The sequence below is a fragment of the Malus sylvestris genome, chromosome 1, assembly GCF_916048215.2.
Source record: "Malus sylvestris chromosome 1, drMalSylv7.2, whole genome shotgun sequence".
Classification (NCBI taxonomy): domain Eukaryota; kingdom Viridiplantae; phylum Streptophyta; class Magnoliopsida; order Rosales; family Rosaceae; genus Malus; species Malus sylvestris.
In genome coordinates this window covers 20,869,031-20,889,200 of record NC_062260.1, presented here as the reverse complement: position 1 = coordinate 20,889,200, position 20,170 = coordinate 20,869,031, and the positions used below count along the sequence as shown (strand labels likewise).

Here is a 20,170-nt window from a genome sequence, read left to right as displayed (position 1 = left end):
CTACAGGCATTGGGCCAATCAAATCAAGTCCCCATTGGGCCAAGGGTCAAGGACTAATCATAGGAGTGAGCGGCTCGGGAGGGGAGTGAGGAATAGTTGCGTAGCGTTGACACTTATCACATGAGCGGGATATTCTGATGGCATCTTGGTGGAATGTTGGCCAGTTATATCCTTGGTGAAAAACCTTGTGTGCTAGGGATCGAGATCCAGCATGATCTCCGCAAACTCCTTCATGTATTTCCTGAATGACAGTTTCCGCCTCTGCGGGCATAAGGCATCTTAGGTATGGTAAGTTAAAACCCCGCTTGTAAAGTTGGTCATTAATGATCAAGTAACGGGTAGCCTTGTATCAAATTTGCTTAGCTTGGACTTTGTCATTTGGAAGGGTGCCATAAGCAAGGAATCTATAAATCAGGGTAATCCAACTATCCCCCTGTTGTAAGTTGCACACTTCCGTAGCCATGGTGCTTGGTGCTGCCAATAATTCGACCTGAATTTTTCTCCCAATCTTGTCTTCCACCGCTGAGGCGAGGCAAGCCAAAGCATCTGCATGACTGTTTGCCGCTCGAGGAATTTGGGTGATCTGGTAGTGGAAGTGCTTGAACAACAATTGTGTTTGTGCCAGATATGTTGTCATGGAGCTATCCTTAGCGTCAAAGTTGTTGGTGACCTGGTTAACCACCAATTGAAAGTCACTGAAGATATCAATTCGTTTAACCCCAAGATGTTTGGCCAAACGTAAGCCTGCATGAAGAACAAAATATTTATTTTCCACATCTACATCGAGTATTATAATAAGAGGCAACATGTCTTTTCCCAAACTTTATATATTAGAATGTCCATCAATTAAATGTGACAAAGACTTAACGAAAGCGAAACTCTTAAACAAATGCATGCCATTGTTTACTATGTAAATTATTTATTAGTCAAAAGTATAAATCACAAAACTTGATACAACCTTTTCCAAAACTTGGTCCACCGTTAGGTGATAAAGTTATGATTTTGTTGACCTAGATCGGAGAGGGAAGCAGCCCTCACTGGGTAAATAGAATTTGATGCTTTGTCCTTTGGGGTTGCAGAGGCATGATTCATTGAAGTTTTTGCCAATTCTTTAAGAACAAAGAGAGAGTGACATAGAACAAATGATCGAGTGAATTGAAGAGGAAATAGAAGAGGAAATAGACTAACTAAAGACAAAGGGATGCAGCATAAATTTGCAGATTTGGTGTCCAAGCTCCGAATTGAGCCATGATACCTTTTTGAGAAGGGAACAACGCCATGGTTCCAACTCACAGCTTTGCAATGAAACATGGTGAGTTTTAGCCATCCGAGACCGTTTAGGCTTCCAAAACAGCATTTGAAATTATGTAATAAAAACCGAACCTCGATTTATGTCTGGTTAATGTCGTTTGCTTTCGTTTAAATTACCTAAGCCATTTAAGTTTTCTCAGGGAGTTGTAGTCCATTTATTTAAGTCAATGGATGCTTCAATGTAATCATCAATCATCAATTAATCAAATCATCCTTTGGGATTTCTCTCCAAATTGGTGGATTCCAGAAAATTTTGGTTCTACAGGGATTACACTTGTAATCCTTAGCTTCATGCTACGTCAGAGAGACTATAAAACAAAATGTTATGGTAAGAAAAATTGCACACGTAAATGATGATTAACTGTTGATATATGTCGCATGTACTTAAAGAGTTGAACTCATCAATGGTTGAGACGAATTTCATACATTAAATAGGTGAAAGAGGAAAGAGGTAGAGTGCGAAAGCTAAATAATTTCTTGTGTTTATTTTCTGAAGTGAGATTCGAGTCAGTTCTCACAAGTCTATAAATATACACTATAGTATGCAAATCACAAGCTGATACATATATTGACTCATAAGAAACACAAGAAGAAATTTCAATAAAAACGTCAAAGTAATATTTGTTTGTAGGAGGAAATGAGGAAATGATCCGCACACCCTCCCAACAAGATCACACCTTAACTTTTCCGGCGAGCATAAAAGCCTTGTAGCTGACAGACCTGACTAATTTGGTGCCGCCCCAAGCAACCTCAAACTCTTTAACCAACTTTTCGGGCAACAAATCCACCCCTTGTTCTTTGGCTGTATTAACTGCAGACCATGACCGTACCATCTTCAAAAACCCTTCGAAAGATAACTTCTTTGGAATGTCCAGAGCCAATGGACTCCCCTCGCATCCGAAACCAGCGCTCTGAAAAGGAAAAGGAAGCGTCTTGTAACCATCAAACACGTACTGGATGTTACGATGATAATAGGGAAGGCTTGTATCCTCAAGTCGCTTCACAATAGGATCAAATTCGGGACAAACTTCGATGTGATTGTAGCACCAAACCGCCAACACGCCTCCTGGCTTCAGAAGCCGCGAAACAAGACTGTAGAATTTTGGTAGGTCGAACCAGTGCACAGCTTGAGCCACAGTCACCAAGTCAACTGAACTTTCTCCCCCGATCAAGGCTATTAATTCGTCGTCTGTCATGGTTAACGGCGTGTGGGCATATCGAACAAGTGGATGTGGCATTGCACGCTGCAGCTGGGATTCACTCACATCGGTTCCAATCACTTGTTTATAGTGCTCAGCAACCTTTTTATTAAAACATACATTATACATGTTAGAGCGATGAATGTTCTCTTGTCAAACTTAATGTGCACAATCGTTGCGGTAACATTTTGCAACAGTCAACATGTTCAATACTCGTGTGAAATGTGGTTAGACTATAATCTAGACTAAAACTTCAGTGAGTTCGAACCCTCCTTTTGCGATTTAAGATCTATCCTCCTGGCGAATCTCAGTAATCATTTGTTTTGATTCTATGTATGCATATTGATCATTTGAAAATAAAAGATTTGGGTGCAATAGTCATCTATATATTTTCGGTCTCAATCGCTGCATACAAGTAGTCTATGCAGCATAGAAAAGCAGGGATGCAACCAATATGTATATTATGAAATTATGGACCTGACAAAACGATATTCAAAATTATTCTAATATGCTATTCGAACTTCCGTGCAAAGGCACCATCATACTAACGTGATCAACTTTCCTGACTCACGTCTATGTGAAAGTCTTAGTTTAAGAGAAAAAAGAAACTAACTTGCTATGTTGTGTATTGTAACTTGTATTGTAAAGTAAATAATTTCAACTGAATTTAAAGAAATGCAGCAAATTGAGAAGGGAAAGAGGGTAGTATCGTGATACTAACACCGATAGCGGCTTGGCCGTTGCCGGTTCCGACATCCCAAGCGAGAGAGTGGTGAGGAGTGAGATCTGCCAATTTAGAGTACCATTCTTTGGGATAAGCTGGCCTTGAATCCAAGTACAAATCTGCTTGCTTGTCAAACAAACCTGCCATTGATTTCCTGCAGTGGCTGATGATTAATGATGATTAATCTGTATTAGCCTGCTCTTAATCTCTCTGCAATCTGTATGAAACAAAGAGTCCTTCACCAAACACAATCCAGCAAAGAGAGAACCGTTCTGCCAAAAAACAAAGAAAGAGAAAACAGGGTAATGCTCATTGACTTAAAGATAAATCCTTACGCCATTATTCATTAATAAAAAAAGAATGGGACACTTTGGATGCGGTCCCTAACTATCAATATTCTTTGATTGAAACCTTGTTAGTTTTTAGTTTTTTATTGAGGTCCCTGACATTAATATAATAATGTAAGTTACTATATTTTTAAATTAAAAATTAAAAATTGAAATTTGTAATTGTTTATATTAATGAGATTTTAAATAAAACCCATAATTTATGGGATTAAAAATAATAAAATATAAATTATACTCTCTATTATATTGTGTGTGTTTGTGTGTATACATATATGTATGGGTACATTAACCAAAATTAACAAAAAAAAGTATTGTACCAAAACATGGATACATTCTCAAATCAACGAAAAAGAATGTACCCATATAAGTTTAAACATGGATTAAAAAATTTGAAATGGATTTTATATTAAAAAAAAGGTACATTTTACATATAACAAATTGATATATTTGAGAATGGGTACATTTAAGATTTAAAAAATTGAAAAATTATATGAATGGGTACATTTAAGATTAAAAAATTGAGAATCTTTTTATATATATAGAAAAAACTAATAGGTACAAACTTAATTTAATTTAATTTTTTATTATTTTAGAAATGTTTGAATTGAAAATTAATTAGAAGTTTAATAGAGGTGTGAGTATTAAACCCTAAATTAATTACTAATTTTTATATTAAAAATTATATAATAAACATGTAAATTCATTATCACATTAATGATAGGGACTTGAATCAAAATTTGAGAACTAATAAGGTCTTAGTTAATGAACAGTAAGAACTAGGGACCGGATACTAATTTTTCCAAAAAGAATTTACTTAGATAATCTAAAAAGGGAGACTTTGAATGCGGTCCTTATTTATGAATATTCTTTGATTGAAACCTTGTTGGTTTTTAATTTTTGATCGAGGTCCCTGAAATTAATGTGATAATTTATTTCTTTGTACATTACTATATTTTTAAAATTATAAATTAGAAATTTTAGTTGTTTATATAAATGAGATTTTAAATTTGAACAAAAAACATAATTTGTGGGATTAAAAATATAAATATACTATTGTGTGTGTGTGTGTGTGTATATATGGGTACATTCTTCAAAAATCAACAAAAAAAAAAAAGATATTAGGCTTAATAACATTAGTAAATTTCTTCGATTAAACTTGACATGGATACGTTTTAAAATCAAAGAAAAAAGAATGTACCCATATATGTTTAAAAATGGATTAGAAAAAAATTGAATAGATTTTATGGAAAAAAAGGGTACATTTTACATATAACAAATTGGTATATTTAAGAATGAGTACATTTTGGGTGCGTTTGGTACGCAGACGGAACGGAACGGAACGGGACGGGACAGAACGGGACGGGACGGGACGGAACGAAGGTGTAATTTTTGAAAAAGACATGGGGTATATTTGTCTTAAAATGGTAAAACATTGCGTTCCATAAACGTGGAACAAACCCGTTCCAGGGGGGGAGGTGGAACGCAAAAACACTCAAAATCTGTCCCGTGGAACAGCCCGTTCCACCCATTTTTGGCGCACCAAACGCGGGACGGAACGCCTCGTCCCATTCCGTCCCGTCCCGTCCCACGTACCAAACGCACTAAGAACAAAAAGTTTTACATGAATGGGTACATATAATTAACATGGGTACATTTAGCAAAATAAAAAGTACAAAAAAAAAATATGGGTACAAATACAAATAAACTTTAAAAAATATGGGCACAAAAAGAAGTTAATATATGTGTATAAATTAAAACTGAAAAGAAAATTGGTACAAGTTAAAAAAGAATTACAAATTAAAAATGGGTACAAACTAAAACTAAAAATATATGATAAAAATTTTAATCATAAATATAAATATACTAATTGTAACATTTTTAACATTAAATGAATATATTTAGAAATAAAAAAATATTTTATTATTGAAATAATTAATGATGCTATTAATACCCAAGGACCTTGATCAAAAATTGAAAATGAATAGGATTTTAATCAATGGAGTAGCAAAATGAGGGATGAAAACCTAATTTTTCCATCTAAAAAACTTAAGGATCGTTAATTGACATTCCTCTCTACTTATGAGTGAGAGGTGTTAAGTTCAATTTTGGCGAGTTTCATGATTTTTCGAAGGCTACGGAGATAGTATTTAAGTGGTTTTGATAAATTGTTGGCTATATTCCGGGTAAAGATCGGATTTAAAATAGACTTGTTTTTGTCTTCCTGTTTTCCTGAATGTTTATAGTACCATTAATGTGAAATATCAATAAACAAAAACGTAATAACATCATATCATAATATCAAGGTGCAGATGATAACATCCATTGTTCAAATACAAAAAAATATATCAAATAATAGGTGTACTCTGATTTTAACCTCTATATAATATAAACTTGCTTAGTCTAACAATCCCTTCCCTAAAAAATAAAAAATAAAAAAAAACAAGAAAAATCAGAAGCATACGTACCCTGAGTATTTAGTAAACTTAAACCCTAATTCCTATACCCTAAAACAATAATACACACAATCCTGGGAAGCAAGAAAAATTGTCTGAAACAAATATAAAAGCACACGAATCTTTTGCCCCAAAGTTGCACACCCACAAAATGCCGTCAGTTTATTAGCCTAGTAGTAACTTGCTCCTGAGTGTTTTTTTTTTTTAGAAAACTAATGAAAATGGCTTGAAAACTTTGAGTTTTAATTATAAGGACAAAATAAAAGGTAAAATAAATAGTACCATGATTGACTTTTTAGTGTAAAAATGTGGTTTTTCGTTAAAGTGAACAGTACCGGGAGTTTTTCATTAAAGTTCCCTTTTTTTTTTCTTTGTAAAGCTGGAATTCATTTACAGGGCAAAAACGACAGAAAAACAGAAAACCAAATTGAAGGCTGACAAAAAAACAAACATGATAGAAAGAAGGAAAGGGAAATAAGAAAGACGCTCTACACATAGGCCAGACGTCATCCCCTCACACTTCTCACTCACTCGCATCAACTAGTGGATATGACAAGCCCTACTTGTTCAAGATCTTGACGAATGAAGATGGGGGTCTAACGACACAAAAAAAAATCGCTCATCTCCGCTCCTTGTTGTGATGCAATAAAATCCGCTGCTTCATTATCTGGCCGACGAACTTAGGACTAGCTGCAACGCTTGAAAGGACTCCCGCAGCTCGAAAATACGAGTAAGAATTGGGAATGTCTCCAAGCTGCCTTTGTCAACTCCTTGTTTTAAGCTCGTAGTGATTTCTCTTGGGCAAGAAGGCACCCTTCCAATATCTTTAGAGCCTCCGCTACACAGACATTTGCAGCCTTAATTTCCTTTCTTCAAACAGTAAAACATTTTCGATTCACTTCAATCGTATTCTACTTCTACAAATTCCACTAAAAAAATAAGTAAAAATATCTCTCTTCTTTGCGAATTTCTTTTTAACAATGAATGCACGAAAAAGTTTAGTACAATCTTTGTTTCATTATCTCATTGAATAGATTAAATTCGGAATCCATTTATGGTATCGAATCTCTTACCACAACTGCAGCAAAGTCTCTACCCACTTGAAGCTTCCAACCAATCTTGGTATCAGAACAATCTTGTAACAGAGAAAAACTGGCAACAAGGCTAGCGAAATGCAGGTCTAGGCATTGGTATCAGAACAATCTTGTAACAGAGAAAAATTTGGCCAACTTTCTTTGTTTATTATCCTAAAACAGCGTTTAAAGTTTAGGATATGTTTTCTTATATTTCGACTATTATCAATAAAACGTGAGTTTCCTCCTAGTTCCTTCGAAATGAATTTTAGTATTGGGATATCGCTCGATTTTCCGTTATGTATCTCGCTGTGTCAATAAAGTAATAATATGGAATGGTTTGCAATAAAAATTAAAAAAATAAATCAAATTCATTTTTTAAGGAATTTTAACGTAACATTCATGATATTGTTCACTTTTAACGAAATATTATATTTTTACATTTTTTCGCTGATAGTATTCACTACATCTTTATTTATCATTTTTCATTAAAATTAGAGTATTATGAAACTTTTCCGTCGGTTTTCCTTTTTTGTTTTTGCGAAAAAACCCATATAAAATCGTATCCGTTGCATTCTGCCCAATTTATCCTCCTGAACCCCATTTGGAGGGAGAGAGAGAGGAGTGAGAAATTTGGAAACCCTAGCTATGGAGAAAGGCAAATCGAGCAAACGCGACCGCAGGGATCGAGACAGAGACTACGATAAGCATCGCAGCCGTGACGCCGATGAAAAGCGATCGTCAAAGGACACCGATTACCACCGCCACCACCATCGATCGGACCGCGATTCCAAGCGCGAGCCCCGCGACCACAAATCTCGTCGGGAACGGTCACGCGAGCCCAGTGAAGACGGCAGGGATGTCTCGCGGGACCACCGCGAGCGGTCCTACGAGCCCAGGGCCGAGAGGGAAGGGAGCAGAGAGAGGTCCAGGCATCGGGAAGCGAAACGCGAGAGGTCGGAGGAGCGAGAGGAATCGAAGCGTAAGAGGAAAGAGAGGGAGAGGAGTGAGGGTAGAGATGGCGATCGTGATGGTTTAGAAGATAAGAAGAGGTCCAGGGTTTCGGAGGGGGAGAGGAGAGAGAGGAAGCGATTCGAGGAAGATGGTCAGGAAGTGAATGGAGATCAGAGAAAGAGTAGGAGGTTTGATGACCCCCGAGTCAAGGAAGAGGATGGAGAGAATGGTGGAGCTGTTGGACGGAGAACTGAATTGAATGTGAATGCGAGTGAGGTTAATGTTAAGAAAGTAGAAGTTGGGGAGGATCAGATTGGCAATTTCCAGAGCGTCGCCGCCCCCCCAAATGGGAGTGGTTGGGTGGGTAATGTAAGTTTTAAGCTTTATGTTAGCTTTCTATTTGTTTGCTTTTTAGTTGAATTTGATAATTGCGTTATTTTGATGCTGAAATTGCGCAAACCTGAGCAAAAGTATTCCACATTTAGGTTATACCGTAGGTTAGCCTCTTAATCACTCGTAAAACTGCAATGAACAATCTGAAGATTCAATCTTTTGAAACTGAAATTTCTAACCCCGCGTTGATATCGTAGTTTGAGGTATGGATTACTAATGTAGCAGAAGGGTTCTGCCTTCTATAGCGTTGCTATATGTGATTGTATGTTAATAGTACTAGAAGCCATAAGGCTCTCCAATAACAACTTAGGTTGAAGTAAACTAAATTTCTCGAATAAGAGAAACAGAAAATGTTGGTTGAACTACCTTGCTATTACTCTTGAAATTTGTAGTGTTGTATACTGATGATTGATTTACCTGGAAGCTACAGATTTTTAGGTGAGGTATTTTCTTCCTTAATAATGTAAGGTGTCTTATTTTCTTTGTTAGAAAATAGCTCTGTTTGCTATATGCTTTATATCCGTTGTAGGTCGTCTCTCTATTAGCTGAGGACCGAGGCCATCTGTGTGAAATGTATTCCCTTCATTTTGTTTTGATTCTTCATGTTTGTGTTTTTTGTCTCCACCATGATCAAGATCTTTTGGCATGCGCAGTAAGTGACGTTGTTAATTTTCTCCACTTACAGGGTGCTGCTCTGGAACCTGCTATGACATCAAGGACTATGCCTGAGACCTCTTTTGCTCCCAATCATCCCCTTCCTACCAAGGTATCTTCAATTCCTACAACAAATGAAAATAAGGGAGTTAGTATTACCAGATCTCATGAGGTTCATGGAAACTCTAGTACAGATGGAACATCTTCAACTGCTGGGAAAAGTGCGAATCTGTCTCTTGGTGATGTAGAAAAAATTAAGAGAACTTTACAAAAGCAGAAGGAATTGACTGAGAAGCTGAAGAAGCTTAACCAGGTAACATATCCACATAAATTTTTAATGTGTCTGACACTTGTGTGCAACAAACTTTCATGCACTATACAATTTTTTTTTTACATTTGTACCTTTGGATAAACTTACTATCACTATTCTTATCATGCAGTTGAAGAAGGGCGGCAATGCAAGCAAAGATGCTAGCCATAACTTGGAAACGAAGGAGGCACTGAAACCACCATCTACCACTGGTGGGATACTACATGCACCGGCTCCATCAACAGCTGGTGGTACAGCTGCTTCTGTGGCAACATTTGATTCATCTGCACTACCCATTTCTGCAGCAGCCATTCCCAATTTTGAAGCTGTAAAACGTGCACAAGAGCTTGCTGCTCAGATGGGGTTCCGTCATGACCCCGAGTTTTCTCCTCTTATAAACGTGTTTCCCGGACAAGTGGCAACTGATGTTGCTGCCCCTCAGAAGCCTACTAAGGCCCCTGTTCTTCGTCTTGATGCCCTTGGAAGGGAAATAGATGAGCACGGAAATTTAGTGAATGTGACCAAACCAAACAACCTCAGCACTCTTAAGGTTTAGTAGCTATTACCCGTCAATCAGCCGCCTCTTGTTATATGGACTTTTTTTATTTGAAATTTAATATGTTGTTTCTTCTCTTTTTTTCAGGTCAACATTAACAAACAGAAGAAAGAAGCATTCCAGATTCTAAAACCTGAATTGGATGTGGATCCTGAAAAGAATCCTCATTTTGATCCGGATGTGGGCATCAGTAAAAAATTTTTGAGGCCAAAGAGGATGGGTTTTGCATTTGTAGAGGAAGGAAAATGGACAAAAGATGCTGAGCTTATAAAATTAAAGGTATTTATTGATGTCCCTTTAACCCCTTTGATCATATTTTGAGTTATGTACCTGTCTTTGAGACTCTGACTAAAATTTTCCTACATCTGTACAGAGTAAATTTGGAGAAGCACAAGCCAAAGAGCAAAGAGCAAAGCAGCAACAGTTTGCAAAGGCAAGGGCAGCGCCAGATATTAATCCAAATTTGATAGAGGTAGGAGAGAGAGTTATCACCAAAGAAAAGCCAAAGGATCCAATTCCTGAAATCGAGTGGTGGTAAGTTGATTGCCTTTTGCGTTGCTGCAGTTTGCTGAATGATTGTTTTAATTTTTTAATTTTTTTTGGGTTGGGGGAGACATAACATCATTTTTTGTGACTGCAAGTAATGAAATGACCTAGAAACTTTATTCAATATGGTTGCTGATTATCTTTTCTCCTCTATGCTTCCCCACTGTTCCTGATGTTGAAAATAAGCCATGATCTGTGACGGTAGATGAAAGAAAAGGGGTGAACCCAATATCCTAATATCCATTTTTTTTACTTATGTCTTTCAGCTAAGATGTTTGAAGAAGGTTGTCATTGTTTTATTTGCCAATTTTAAATTGCAGATTGGATTTGCATTTTGTTTAGTCCTCTTAGAACTTGTCGTCTGATTAAAATCATATTTAAACTACACATTATGCTAAAGATGTCTTCTGAATATACTTGCTAATTATGTCAGGGATGTGCCCCTCTTGCACTCTGGTACTTATAATGAAGTCATCGATGGTACAGTAGCTGAAGAAAAATTAAAGATGGAAAAAATCACAATCTATATTGAGCATCCTCAACCTATTGAGCCCCCTACTGAGCCAGCTCCTCCACCGCCTCAACCTCTGAAGTTGACCAAGAAGGAACAGAAAAAACTACGTACACAGAAACGTCTGGCCAGAGAGAAAGATAGGCAGGAGATGATTAGACAAGGCCTACTTGAGCCTCCAAAGCCAAAAGTTAAAATGAGTAATTTGATGAAAGTTCTTGGCTCTGAAGCAACCCAAGATCCAACCAGGCTTGAAAAGGAGATCCGGAGTGCAGCTGCTGAACGTGAACAAGCTCATGCAGACAGGAATATAGCACGCAAGCTCACTCCTGCCGAACGACGCGAGAAGAAAGAAAGGAAGCTTTTTGATGACCCAAATAACGTGGAGACCATAGTCTCAGTTTACAGGATCAATGAGCTGTCGCATCCAAAGGCCCGCTTCAAGATAGATGTTAATGCGCGAGAGAACCGGCTGACTGGATCTTGTGTGATATCAGATGGTATTAATGTTGCGGTTGTTGAAGGTGGAAGCAAGTCTATTAAGAGGTATGCTAAGGTTATGCTTAGGCGCATAAACTGGGCTGAAGCAGTAAAAGAAGAGGAAGAAGATGATGATGTTGAAGATGACAAGCCTCCTAACAAGTGCGTGTTAGTATGGCAAGGAAGTGTTGCCAGACCGAGCTTCAATAGATTTTATGTTCATGAATGCATGACCGAAGCTGCTGCCCGGAAGATTTTTGCTGATGCTGGCGTTGCTCATTACTGGGATCTTGCGGTCAACTTCCAAGATGATAATTAGTAAGGTAATTGGAGATGTTGCTTCGATGAAGTATTCCTTGTTCCTTGGCTTATATTTTTCTCAACGTGGCCACTTCTCTCCAACATTTTGATAACTGAGTAGTAGTTCTAAAAATTTACCTTATGCGATTTCTTAATACGCACCGTTGATGTTGTATGTGCCTATATGAAGTGAACCATTCTATCCAATGGGTGGCACAAATTGAATTGCTTCAATGAGAAATAATTCGTATTGACTTGTGCTTTTCATGACATCTCTTTTGTTGTGCCGACTTTTGCTGCAAACATTTTCTTTTACACCTCTTACTACTAACGATGATCGGTACACGGGTAAAATGAACTAGTACAGGTACTCGGCGGATAAGAGCAGGTTCCGGAGAAACTAAGTAGATGGCCATCAAACATTGTGCCAAGTTAATACCGCACTTCTTCTTGTACTAATGTATAGTATTTCCAGGGAGTTGGTTATCTGTAGATGTTTTTCGGAGGCGAAAACATGATGCTTGGACCCATTTCATTAAAGCAAAGCAAAGCATGAATGCTCGACTACCAAAACCGAATAGAATTTGGAGTCCTCGCTTTACATATGTCTATATGTCGGGCCAACTTTTGTTTCATTATTTTGTGCTCGTTCAAATGTGGGGTTCTGGACCAGCATGTCTTGTATTACTAGGGTTCTCTAAAATGTCATATTTCCTGCGGAATTTAGATTGACGTTCATACATAGCACTCGTCGTTTGATGCGTCGGCTTAGACATCATCCGATTACGCTGAGTATTGGACCTGGCTCCCGGGGGCGGAGTAGGCCGGCTTAGAAATCATCGGATTACGCTAGTTTTGGACATGGCTCTCTGGGGCGGAGCAGGCTTTGAGCGCTGGAAATTTGATGCAAAGTCCGTGTTTCGGTCCGAAATGCATCTAGGTTTGCTAAACATGGGTGAGACTCTTATCCCGACTCTTATCCAGGTCCGGATGACCGACCACGTAGCCCTCCAGTCATAGACGCAAAAAAAGAAAAGGAAAAAAATAAAAAATAAAAACTAACCCCGCTCATCTGCGATTAGCCCGCCCAACGTGTGTTCAACTGGACGGCCACGTGGTTTGGTCATCAGAACCTAAGATATTTTCCCAAACAGTACTCCTATCCCCCCGCGAAAAGTGTCAAAACATGAGTGTAAAGTGGAGTGAAGAAGTAGAAGAAATGCAAGACAAGGACACCAAAAAAATAAAGGCCAAAAGCTTTTGGAGGAATATCTGATAGAAAATGAAACTTGACCGAAACGGTTGATCTATATAGGTATATTCATATGCGCACTGTATGCGCATGCAGACACATCCGGTTAAATTTTTTTGTTTTGACTTTTGAGGGGACTTTGGCTTTTCTCACATAAAATATCTAGCAAAGCCCCTCCATCCCTCCCTATCTCCTTATTGGTTTGAGTTAGCTTATGATCCGGTGAAGGATGGGGTAGCCTATCTATATTTAACTACCAACCTCTCTACCTTTTAACCTTTCCCTTGTTTTCTTACTTTCCTTTTTTCTCAAAATGACAACTTAGCACGGGTACATTGCTACTGTAGTGTTCCATATCAATGATACAATGTCATGTAAAGAAACATTTGCACACTTCGTTGTAATACTAATACAGATGTAATGATAACGATGTACTCTCGTTGTAAGAGTCATTCTCCTTGTCATTTAGGAGAAAATTTTCAACGTGCCAGGAATATGTTTCGTGACACCAAGTGTTATAATACAATTCGTTGGAAACTTGAAAAAGAAATTTCCAACCAATTATATTATGGCACTTGATGTACCTAACTGTGTTCCCGACACTCTTGAGAAATTTCTCGTCATTTAGCTACCAAATTTGATTTTTCTTTTTTTTATTCTAGAAACGATGATGTGTGACAAAATTGCTTTGAATGGTTTATTTCACTATTGTTTGTTCCCAATTTAACAGGTGAGGTACGTGAGAAAATCTGCTGAAGTGTGTTGTATACTATTGCAAAATTAATTGGACTTAGATATTGTTTTGGACTTTTGTGTATCATGCAGTTGTCACTGTATAACCATAATATAAATTAGGGTGTTGTACAAGTATCACCTGAATTATTATAAGTTTTGCATTTGCTACTGAAATTAAAATATATATATATCAAAGACCTATTTTCCTATTCTTATGTCATACTGGGTTTGGATCATGTCTCTCCAACAAGACGATTCCACATATTAAGGTCAAAATAGAATCCAGTGTTTTCACGTCCCATCGTAGTGCCTAGTTTATCTCCATTTCCGATTGATGAAAAAGAAAATTAGTACTAATAAGGTAACTTGTTTTGCTTAGTGCTTAGCTAGGGAGGAATTTCTAACACCTCAAAGTTTAACGTTAATTCTCTTGCTAGCATTATAGAATATTATGCTAAAAACATGAGATGACAGAGAATTCATAAAGAGTCTCACTTTTAATAGAGTCTCCTTAGCATTTCTCTTTGATGACTCGACCTCGCAGGAGCACCATGAATGGGCATAGTGGAGCCCTAGGAGTAGGAGGCAAGCAACTCCAATCATATATATTATGTGGGTTTCAAATTGCAAATGTGAAACCCTTGAACATAGGGGATAAATCGAAATAATAAATGACAGAATTGAGGATTACCTACTAATATTAATGAATAATAAGAGGAGACACTTAGGTGCTCTTTTTGTACAAATTACTGTAGAGCTAAAAATAATTTAGAAATTTGTGGAGCTGATATTTGGAATTTCACTGGCAAGAGACAAGAATGTTCTCATTAAATTGGCGAGGCCACATCCATTCCATGTGCAGTTCAACCACGAATAAGACTTGAGCTCCTGATTATGACTTCTCAAAGCTCATCTACTCATGCCAAGATGTAAGGCAAGGGAATTAAAAGCAAAATCAATTACTAATTCCTACCTCTAATCAAGGATTCTCAAAGAAAATCCTTAGTATATTATTAGTTAATTTAATAATATCTATAAGGATTATCCTCAGTACTATCATGTTACAAATACAACTCCATCCATCGGATGACACAACCTGACCAACTAGAGGTAGACACATGACATGAAAAACCCTACACATCTGGGCGGCCATGCTATAAATACCTCATGCTACACAATGTTCAAGTTGAAGTTACTCTGCATAACTCAACCCTGAATCTCACTCTTTTTTTCAGGAAAAAAAAAAAACTGACTTAGGCATCGAAAGTTCATTAATCAATCAACCTCCACCTTAGGGCGCGTGGTTCTTGGCCTTAATCAAAGATGTTTTATTTGTTTTGTAGGACTCAAAAGACAGCAATTTTGTGCTACTACAATCACAATTTACTAAGAAAGTCAAAACAACTCATAAAAAACACGCCCAATAAAAAAACACACTTTATGAATCGGGTGTGTTTACGTCTCATCGTAAATTGCCCTTCCAAATTGTGAATCTCTTCGGACTTAAGAAACTCCCTATAAAGGTTTTCACACCAAAACAAAAGACATGTGAGTCCCAAAGCAGATGCTCCATGTGGAAAAGAAATCTAAACTTGGAAGTTATAACTTTATAACCCGCATCCAAATCAATGACCCAAATCATTAAACTCGTACCAGAAAGTGTAAAACGACTAAACAACAAGGAAGACGTGAAAACTGGAAATTGAATTGTAATATTGAACAAGAAAGCTGCCTGTAAACAGTAACCTTCCGCTTCCTGCCAACCATGCACACCTCATAAATTGGAACCCCATCGCTTAATGACCAAGTTTGCGACCAATATTTCGGTGTATCCAGAATATTACTATGCTGTATTATTATCTTCATCAAATTATAACATTACGTTTCTTTCTTTGTTTTTTTTTGGACAAATACGTTTCTTTCCTTGTTAAGAAATCAGAAAAATAAACCGTATCAATCATGTCATCGTGTACTGTATACGTAGACAAACTTGTCAAATTTGTATGACTCGATGGCTTAACCTGGTAAACCATAAAGTGGGCAACTAAATCACAGTGACCCTTGAGCCATCCACGAATTATAGATGATGGACTAAATGCATACAATTACATTACTGCTTACGCATAATTTGATCAACACCCAACCTAATTTCTTCTGGACCCCCGAAACTTGTTAACCCTGCCATAATTCCACGTGTCACCAGCCCATATCACCCACGTGTCCTCCCATCTCTTGCTCAAGAAGCAGAATTTAGGGAGAAAGGGAAGACGTATGGAGATGAGATTAGGCGTTGTAGGTCACCTCTCTCTCACCTCCTCCTTCAAATCAGTAGAAAATTAAATTAAATTAAAATTAAATTAGAAAATTAAACATAAATAAATAAAATAACAGAGAAAAGTAAGTAAACCCTACACCCACACCATCAAAGACCTCGCCCATTTTTACGTTTGTTGTCTTTCTATATATAGAAAAGCACTTCTCCATAACTCCATAAAGCAGAAGCTTAAATCTCACTTCTAGAGAGAGAAAAGAACAGTGAGAAATGGAGTTTTAGGGAGAGAAACAGAAACTACTGTTGAGTTGAAGAAGCAAAACAACACTGCTCTGATATTTTTCTGAGGAATTAATCCCATTCCAAAACGCCGTTAACCGCTCTCTCCTCACTTGCATGTCACATTCTCCGCGACTATAAATATCAGGAGACTTGGAGAGTAAGGAACCAATACGAATGTCGGCTCGCGTGGCGGACAATCAGATATCGCCGTTTTTCACTTCCATGGAGCTGAACGACTTCCCACGCCCCGCCAACGGCGCGTCGCCCTCGCTCGGCCAGCTACTGAAGCATGTTGGTGATGTACGCAAGGACGTCACAGGTGACGGCGGCGAGACTCCGGCGCACCATGCACTCGACATCTCCGACGCCAGCCTTGAGCCTCGCTCCTTGCCGTTCGTTCTCTCATTCAACAACCTCACTTACAGTGTCAAGATCCGCCGCAAGTTCAGCTTGTCGGGGATGTTATCCGGCTCCAATAACCTCCTCGGCCCCGCCACGGCTTCCGATCCCGTATGCGGTGGAGATAATCTTTTCACGAGGACGAAGACGCTGCTCAACGACATCACGGGAGAAGCGCGCGAGGGAGAGATTCTCGCGGTTCTTGGCGCGAGCGGGTCCGGTAAATCCACTTTGATCGACGCCTTAGCGAATCGGATCGCGAAAGGAAGCTTGAAAGGCACCGTCAGCTTAAACGGCGAGGTTCTTGAATCGCGGCTCCTGAAGGTGATATCCGCTTACGTCATGCAGGACGACCTCCTCTTCCCGATGCTCACAGTCGAAGAGACGCTCATGTTCGCCGCCGAGTTCCGCCTCCCGCGCGCGCTCTCGAAATCCAAGAAGAAGTCCCGCGTCCAGGCGTTGATCGACCAGCTCGGCCTCCGCAACGCGGCGAAGACGATCATTGGAGACGAAGGCCACCGCGGAGTCTCCGGCGGAGAGCGCCGCCGCGTCTCGATCGGAATCGACATCATCCACGACCCGATCATCCTCTTCCTCGATGAGCCGACCTCCGGCCTCGACTCCACGAGCGCATTCATGGTGGTGAAAGTCCTCCAGCGAATCGCTCAGAGCGGGAGCATTGTGGTGATGTCAGTGCACCAGCCTAGTTATCGGATCCTCGGCCTACTGGACCGGTTGCTCTTCCTGACCCGGGGCCAAACCGTTTACAGCGGGTCCCCCGCCAACTTACCTTCCTACTTCGCTGAGTTCGGGCACCCCATACCCGAGTCCGAGAACCGGACCGAGTTTGCGCTCGACATAATCCGAGAACTCGAAGGCTCGCCCGGCGGGACCAAAAGCTTGGTGGAGTTCAACAGAACCTGGCTTAACAAGAAACACTCGAACCCCAACGACGCGTCGTACAGAGGAGCATCCGACGCACGACACGTCGTTCCCCTCCGGGAGGCGATAAGCGCGAGCATTTCTCGCGGGAAATTGGTATCCGGAGCCACCAACAACAACCCGAGCCCCAACTCGATGGTCCCCACATTCGCGAACCCAATCTGGGTAGAGATGGCGGTGCTCGCCAACCGTTCGATGAAAAACGCAAGAAGATTGCCGGAGCTCTTCGGCATCCGCCTCGGCGCCGTCATGGTCACCGGATTCATCCTCGCCACCATGTTCTGGAACCTCGATAACACCCCCAAAGGCGTCCAGGAGCGCCTCGGATTCATCGCATTTGCCATGTCCACCACCTTCTACACCTGCGCCGACGCTCTCCCCGTCTTCCTCCAGGAACGCTACATATTCATGCGCGAAACGGCCTATAACGCCTACCGCCGATCCTCCTACGTCCTGTCGCATTCTCTAGTGGCGCTTCCGTCGCTGGTTATTCTCTCGGCGGCGTTCTCAACGACGACGTTTTGGGCGGTGGGGCTCGACGGCGGACTGTCCGGCTTCTTATTCTACTTTCTGATAATATTCGCGTCGTTCTGGGCGGGGAGTTCCTTCGTCACGTTTCTGTCGGGGGTGGTCCCACACGTGATGCTCGGGTACACGATCGTAGTCGCAATACTGGCCTACTTCCTCCTCTTCAGCGGCTTCTTCATCACTCGCGATAGAATCCCGGCCTACTGGATTTGGTTCCACTACTTGTCTTTAGTGAAGTATCCCTACGAGGGGGTGTTGCAGAACGAGTTCCAGGACCCCACAAAGTGTTTCGTTCGCGGGGTCCAAATCTTCGACAACACCCCGCTGGGGACGGTGCCGGGGGCGATGAAGCTGAAGCTGCTGGAGAGCATGAGCAAGACGCTGGGGGTGCGGATCACGACTTCCACGTGTCTGACGACGGGGGCGGATATTTTGGAGCAGCAGGGGGTGACGGATTTGAGCAAGTGGAACTGCCTCTGGATCACGGTGGCTTGGGGGTTTCTGTTTAGGATTCTGTTTTACTTTGCCTTGTTGCTTGGCAGCAAGAACAAGAGGCGGTAAAAAAAAGCGGAAAAAAATGAGTGCATTTTTGCTCACCAGTATTTAGTGTGGGGTATACTAATCATCATATTTATCACCGTTATATGAGTTTTTGAATTTTAAGATTTGTGTTTATCCACAACACGAATCTCGAAATTTAAACTCATTTAACGGAAATAAATATGATGATGAACATACACCACACTAAATGGTGATGAGCAAAAATGCTCTCGGCAAAAATAAGCTCCGACTGGTTATTTGGCGGGAGCGAGGTTGATTGGTCTGAGTGAAACTGTGAAATTCCTGTGTCAAATTTTAATTGTTTTTTACCTTTTTTTTATTTAGGGTTTCCAATATTATTTCGGAAATTTGAATTACGTTGGCCAGGTTGATTTTGTTGGTGTTGCATGCAAAATGTACACCGTTGCAATATAGCGCATATACTATAATCGCGAGAAGTATAATAATCTTTCATTCAGATCAACCTCTTCTACCGGTTTTTCAATTATTTATGCAAAAAGTTTCCAAGTGTAATTTGTTGAATGTCAATCCAAGGCAAAATACATGTCACATGTACTGAACTATCAGCAATTTAGCATGTGTATAGTTTCAGCATATCCTGTTAATTATCAGGCCAGCTCTGAGGGTATGAGGGGGCATTTTTTTTCCTCGTTAGTTTTCATTGGACTGGACTAAGTATTACTATAGTCTCATGTTTGTTATCATGCGGAACTAGCTTTAATGTTATTAGGTGTGACTCACATCAACAAAGGCCTCGCTAGACGGTCTTAGCGAGACCCCCCAAAATTTATATGGGACTGAGTAAGACCTTTGCTTCGTCCTCTCTCGCCTGCATTCTCTCTCGCCTTCATCTGCTTTGCCACCTTGGGCTCATCGATCTCAATTTTCAACGACAAAGGGTTCGGGCGCGACTTCAACTTAATCCCTAAAACTAGTCCAATCTGAAATAATCTGGTGCAACAAATGCATCATGAAAGACGTCAAATTCAATCTCCTTTGCTTAAATTCTTAATGTCTACAAAAGTTAACATAAAAAGAATATGCAAATACGGGGGGTCTAATTAAATCTCCTTTCCTTAATGTTGACAAAATTGACATAAAAAGTTACCAACATCAATGGCGGAGCTAGAATCTTGCTTTATAGGATGCCTTTCACAAATCTGAAACTTTTATTTTTAACGCCTAAGATATTGTGTAGGTTGATTGTATTTTTATTTATTTATCTCAAATTGCACCGACCATATAGTCACTTAATTCAAATAATACGTAAGAGCAAAGCTTAAGAAAAGAGACAAACGATGGACTAGAAGTTCAAGCCAACAGTCCTTAGCTTAAGGGGTGGTTTGGGAGTGAGGTGCTTAAAAAAAAAGCACCCATGAAAAAAAGCT

The 20,170-nt window shown here is 39.7% G+C and overlaps 3 protein-coding genes across 4 annotated transcripts in view; 2 read left to right on the top strand and 1 right to left on the bottom strand.

Moving 5' to 3' along the window:
• LOC126600601 (uncharacterized) overlaps positions 1 to 3,527 on the bottom strand; it is a 33,464-nt gene extending 29,937 nt beyond the window's left edge. The window contains exons 1-2 of one of the 2 annotated variants that reach the window (XM_050267293.1): positions 3,232 to 3,527; positions 2,340 to 2,612 (exon numbers count right to left, since the gene is read on the bottom strand). In XM_050267293.1, the coding sequence (XP_050123250.1) occupies positions 2,340 to 2,612; positions 3,232 to 3,381 (423 nt within the window). In that variant the 5' untranslated portion in view covers positions 3,382 to 3,527. Of the gene's footprint in view, positions 1 to 1,772; positions 2,613 to 3,231 lie in introns of those variants that run through there. The other variant, XM_050267221.1, reaches the window with a different exon arrangement.
• A 4,149-nt stretch (positions 3,528 to 7,676) lies between these two features.
• On the top strand, positions 7,677 to 12,065 carry LOC126597581 (protein RDM16-like). The gene is made up of 6 exons (XM_050264411.1): positions 7,677 to 8,430; positions 9,140 to 9,421; positions 9,549 to 9,968; positions 10,062 to 10,253; positions 10,348 to 10,508; positions 10,954 to 12,065. The coding sequence occupies exons 1-6, from the start codon at positions 7,756 to 7,758 to the stop codon at positions 11,828 to 11,830; spliced, it is 2,607 nt and encodes an 868-aa protein (XP_050120368.1). The 5' UTR covers positions 7,677 to 7,755; the 3' UTR covers positions 11,831 to 12,065.
• A 4,212-nt stretch (positions 12,066 to 16,277) lies between these two features.
• LOC126597668 (ABC transporter G family member 6-like) lies at positions 16,278 to 19,239 on the top strand. Its single transcript, XM_050264510.1, has one exon. It carries the CDS (start codon positions 16,527 to 16,529, stop codon positions 18,780 to 18,782), a length of 2,256 nt encoding a protein of 751 aa, XP_050120467.1. The 5' UTR covers positions 16,278 to 16,526; the 3' UTR covers positions 18,783 to 19,239.
• Positions 19,240 to 20,170: the final 931 nt, after the last annotated feature.

Excerpts from the sequence above, each read along its gene's own strand:
- LOC126597581 (XM_050264411.1), top strand. The coding sequence starts at position 7,756 with ATGGAGAAAGGCAAATCGAGCAAACGCGACCGCAGGGATCGAGACAGA. Across the intron at positions 8,431-9,139 it reads GGAGTGGTTGGGTGGGTAAT|GGTGCTGCTCTGGAACCTGC; the intron begins GTAAGTTTTAAG and ends CTCCACTTACAG. Across the intron at positions 9,422-9,548 it reads AGCTGAAGAAGCTTAACCAG|TTGAAGAAGGGCGGCAATGC; the intron begins GTAACATATCCA and ends CTTATCATGCAG.
- LOC126597668 (XM_050264510.1), top strand. The coding sequence starts at position 16,527 with ATGTCGGCTCGCGTGGCGGACAATCAGATATCGCCGTTTTTCACTTCC.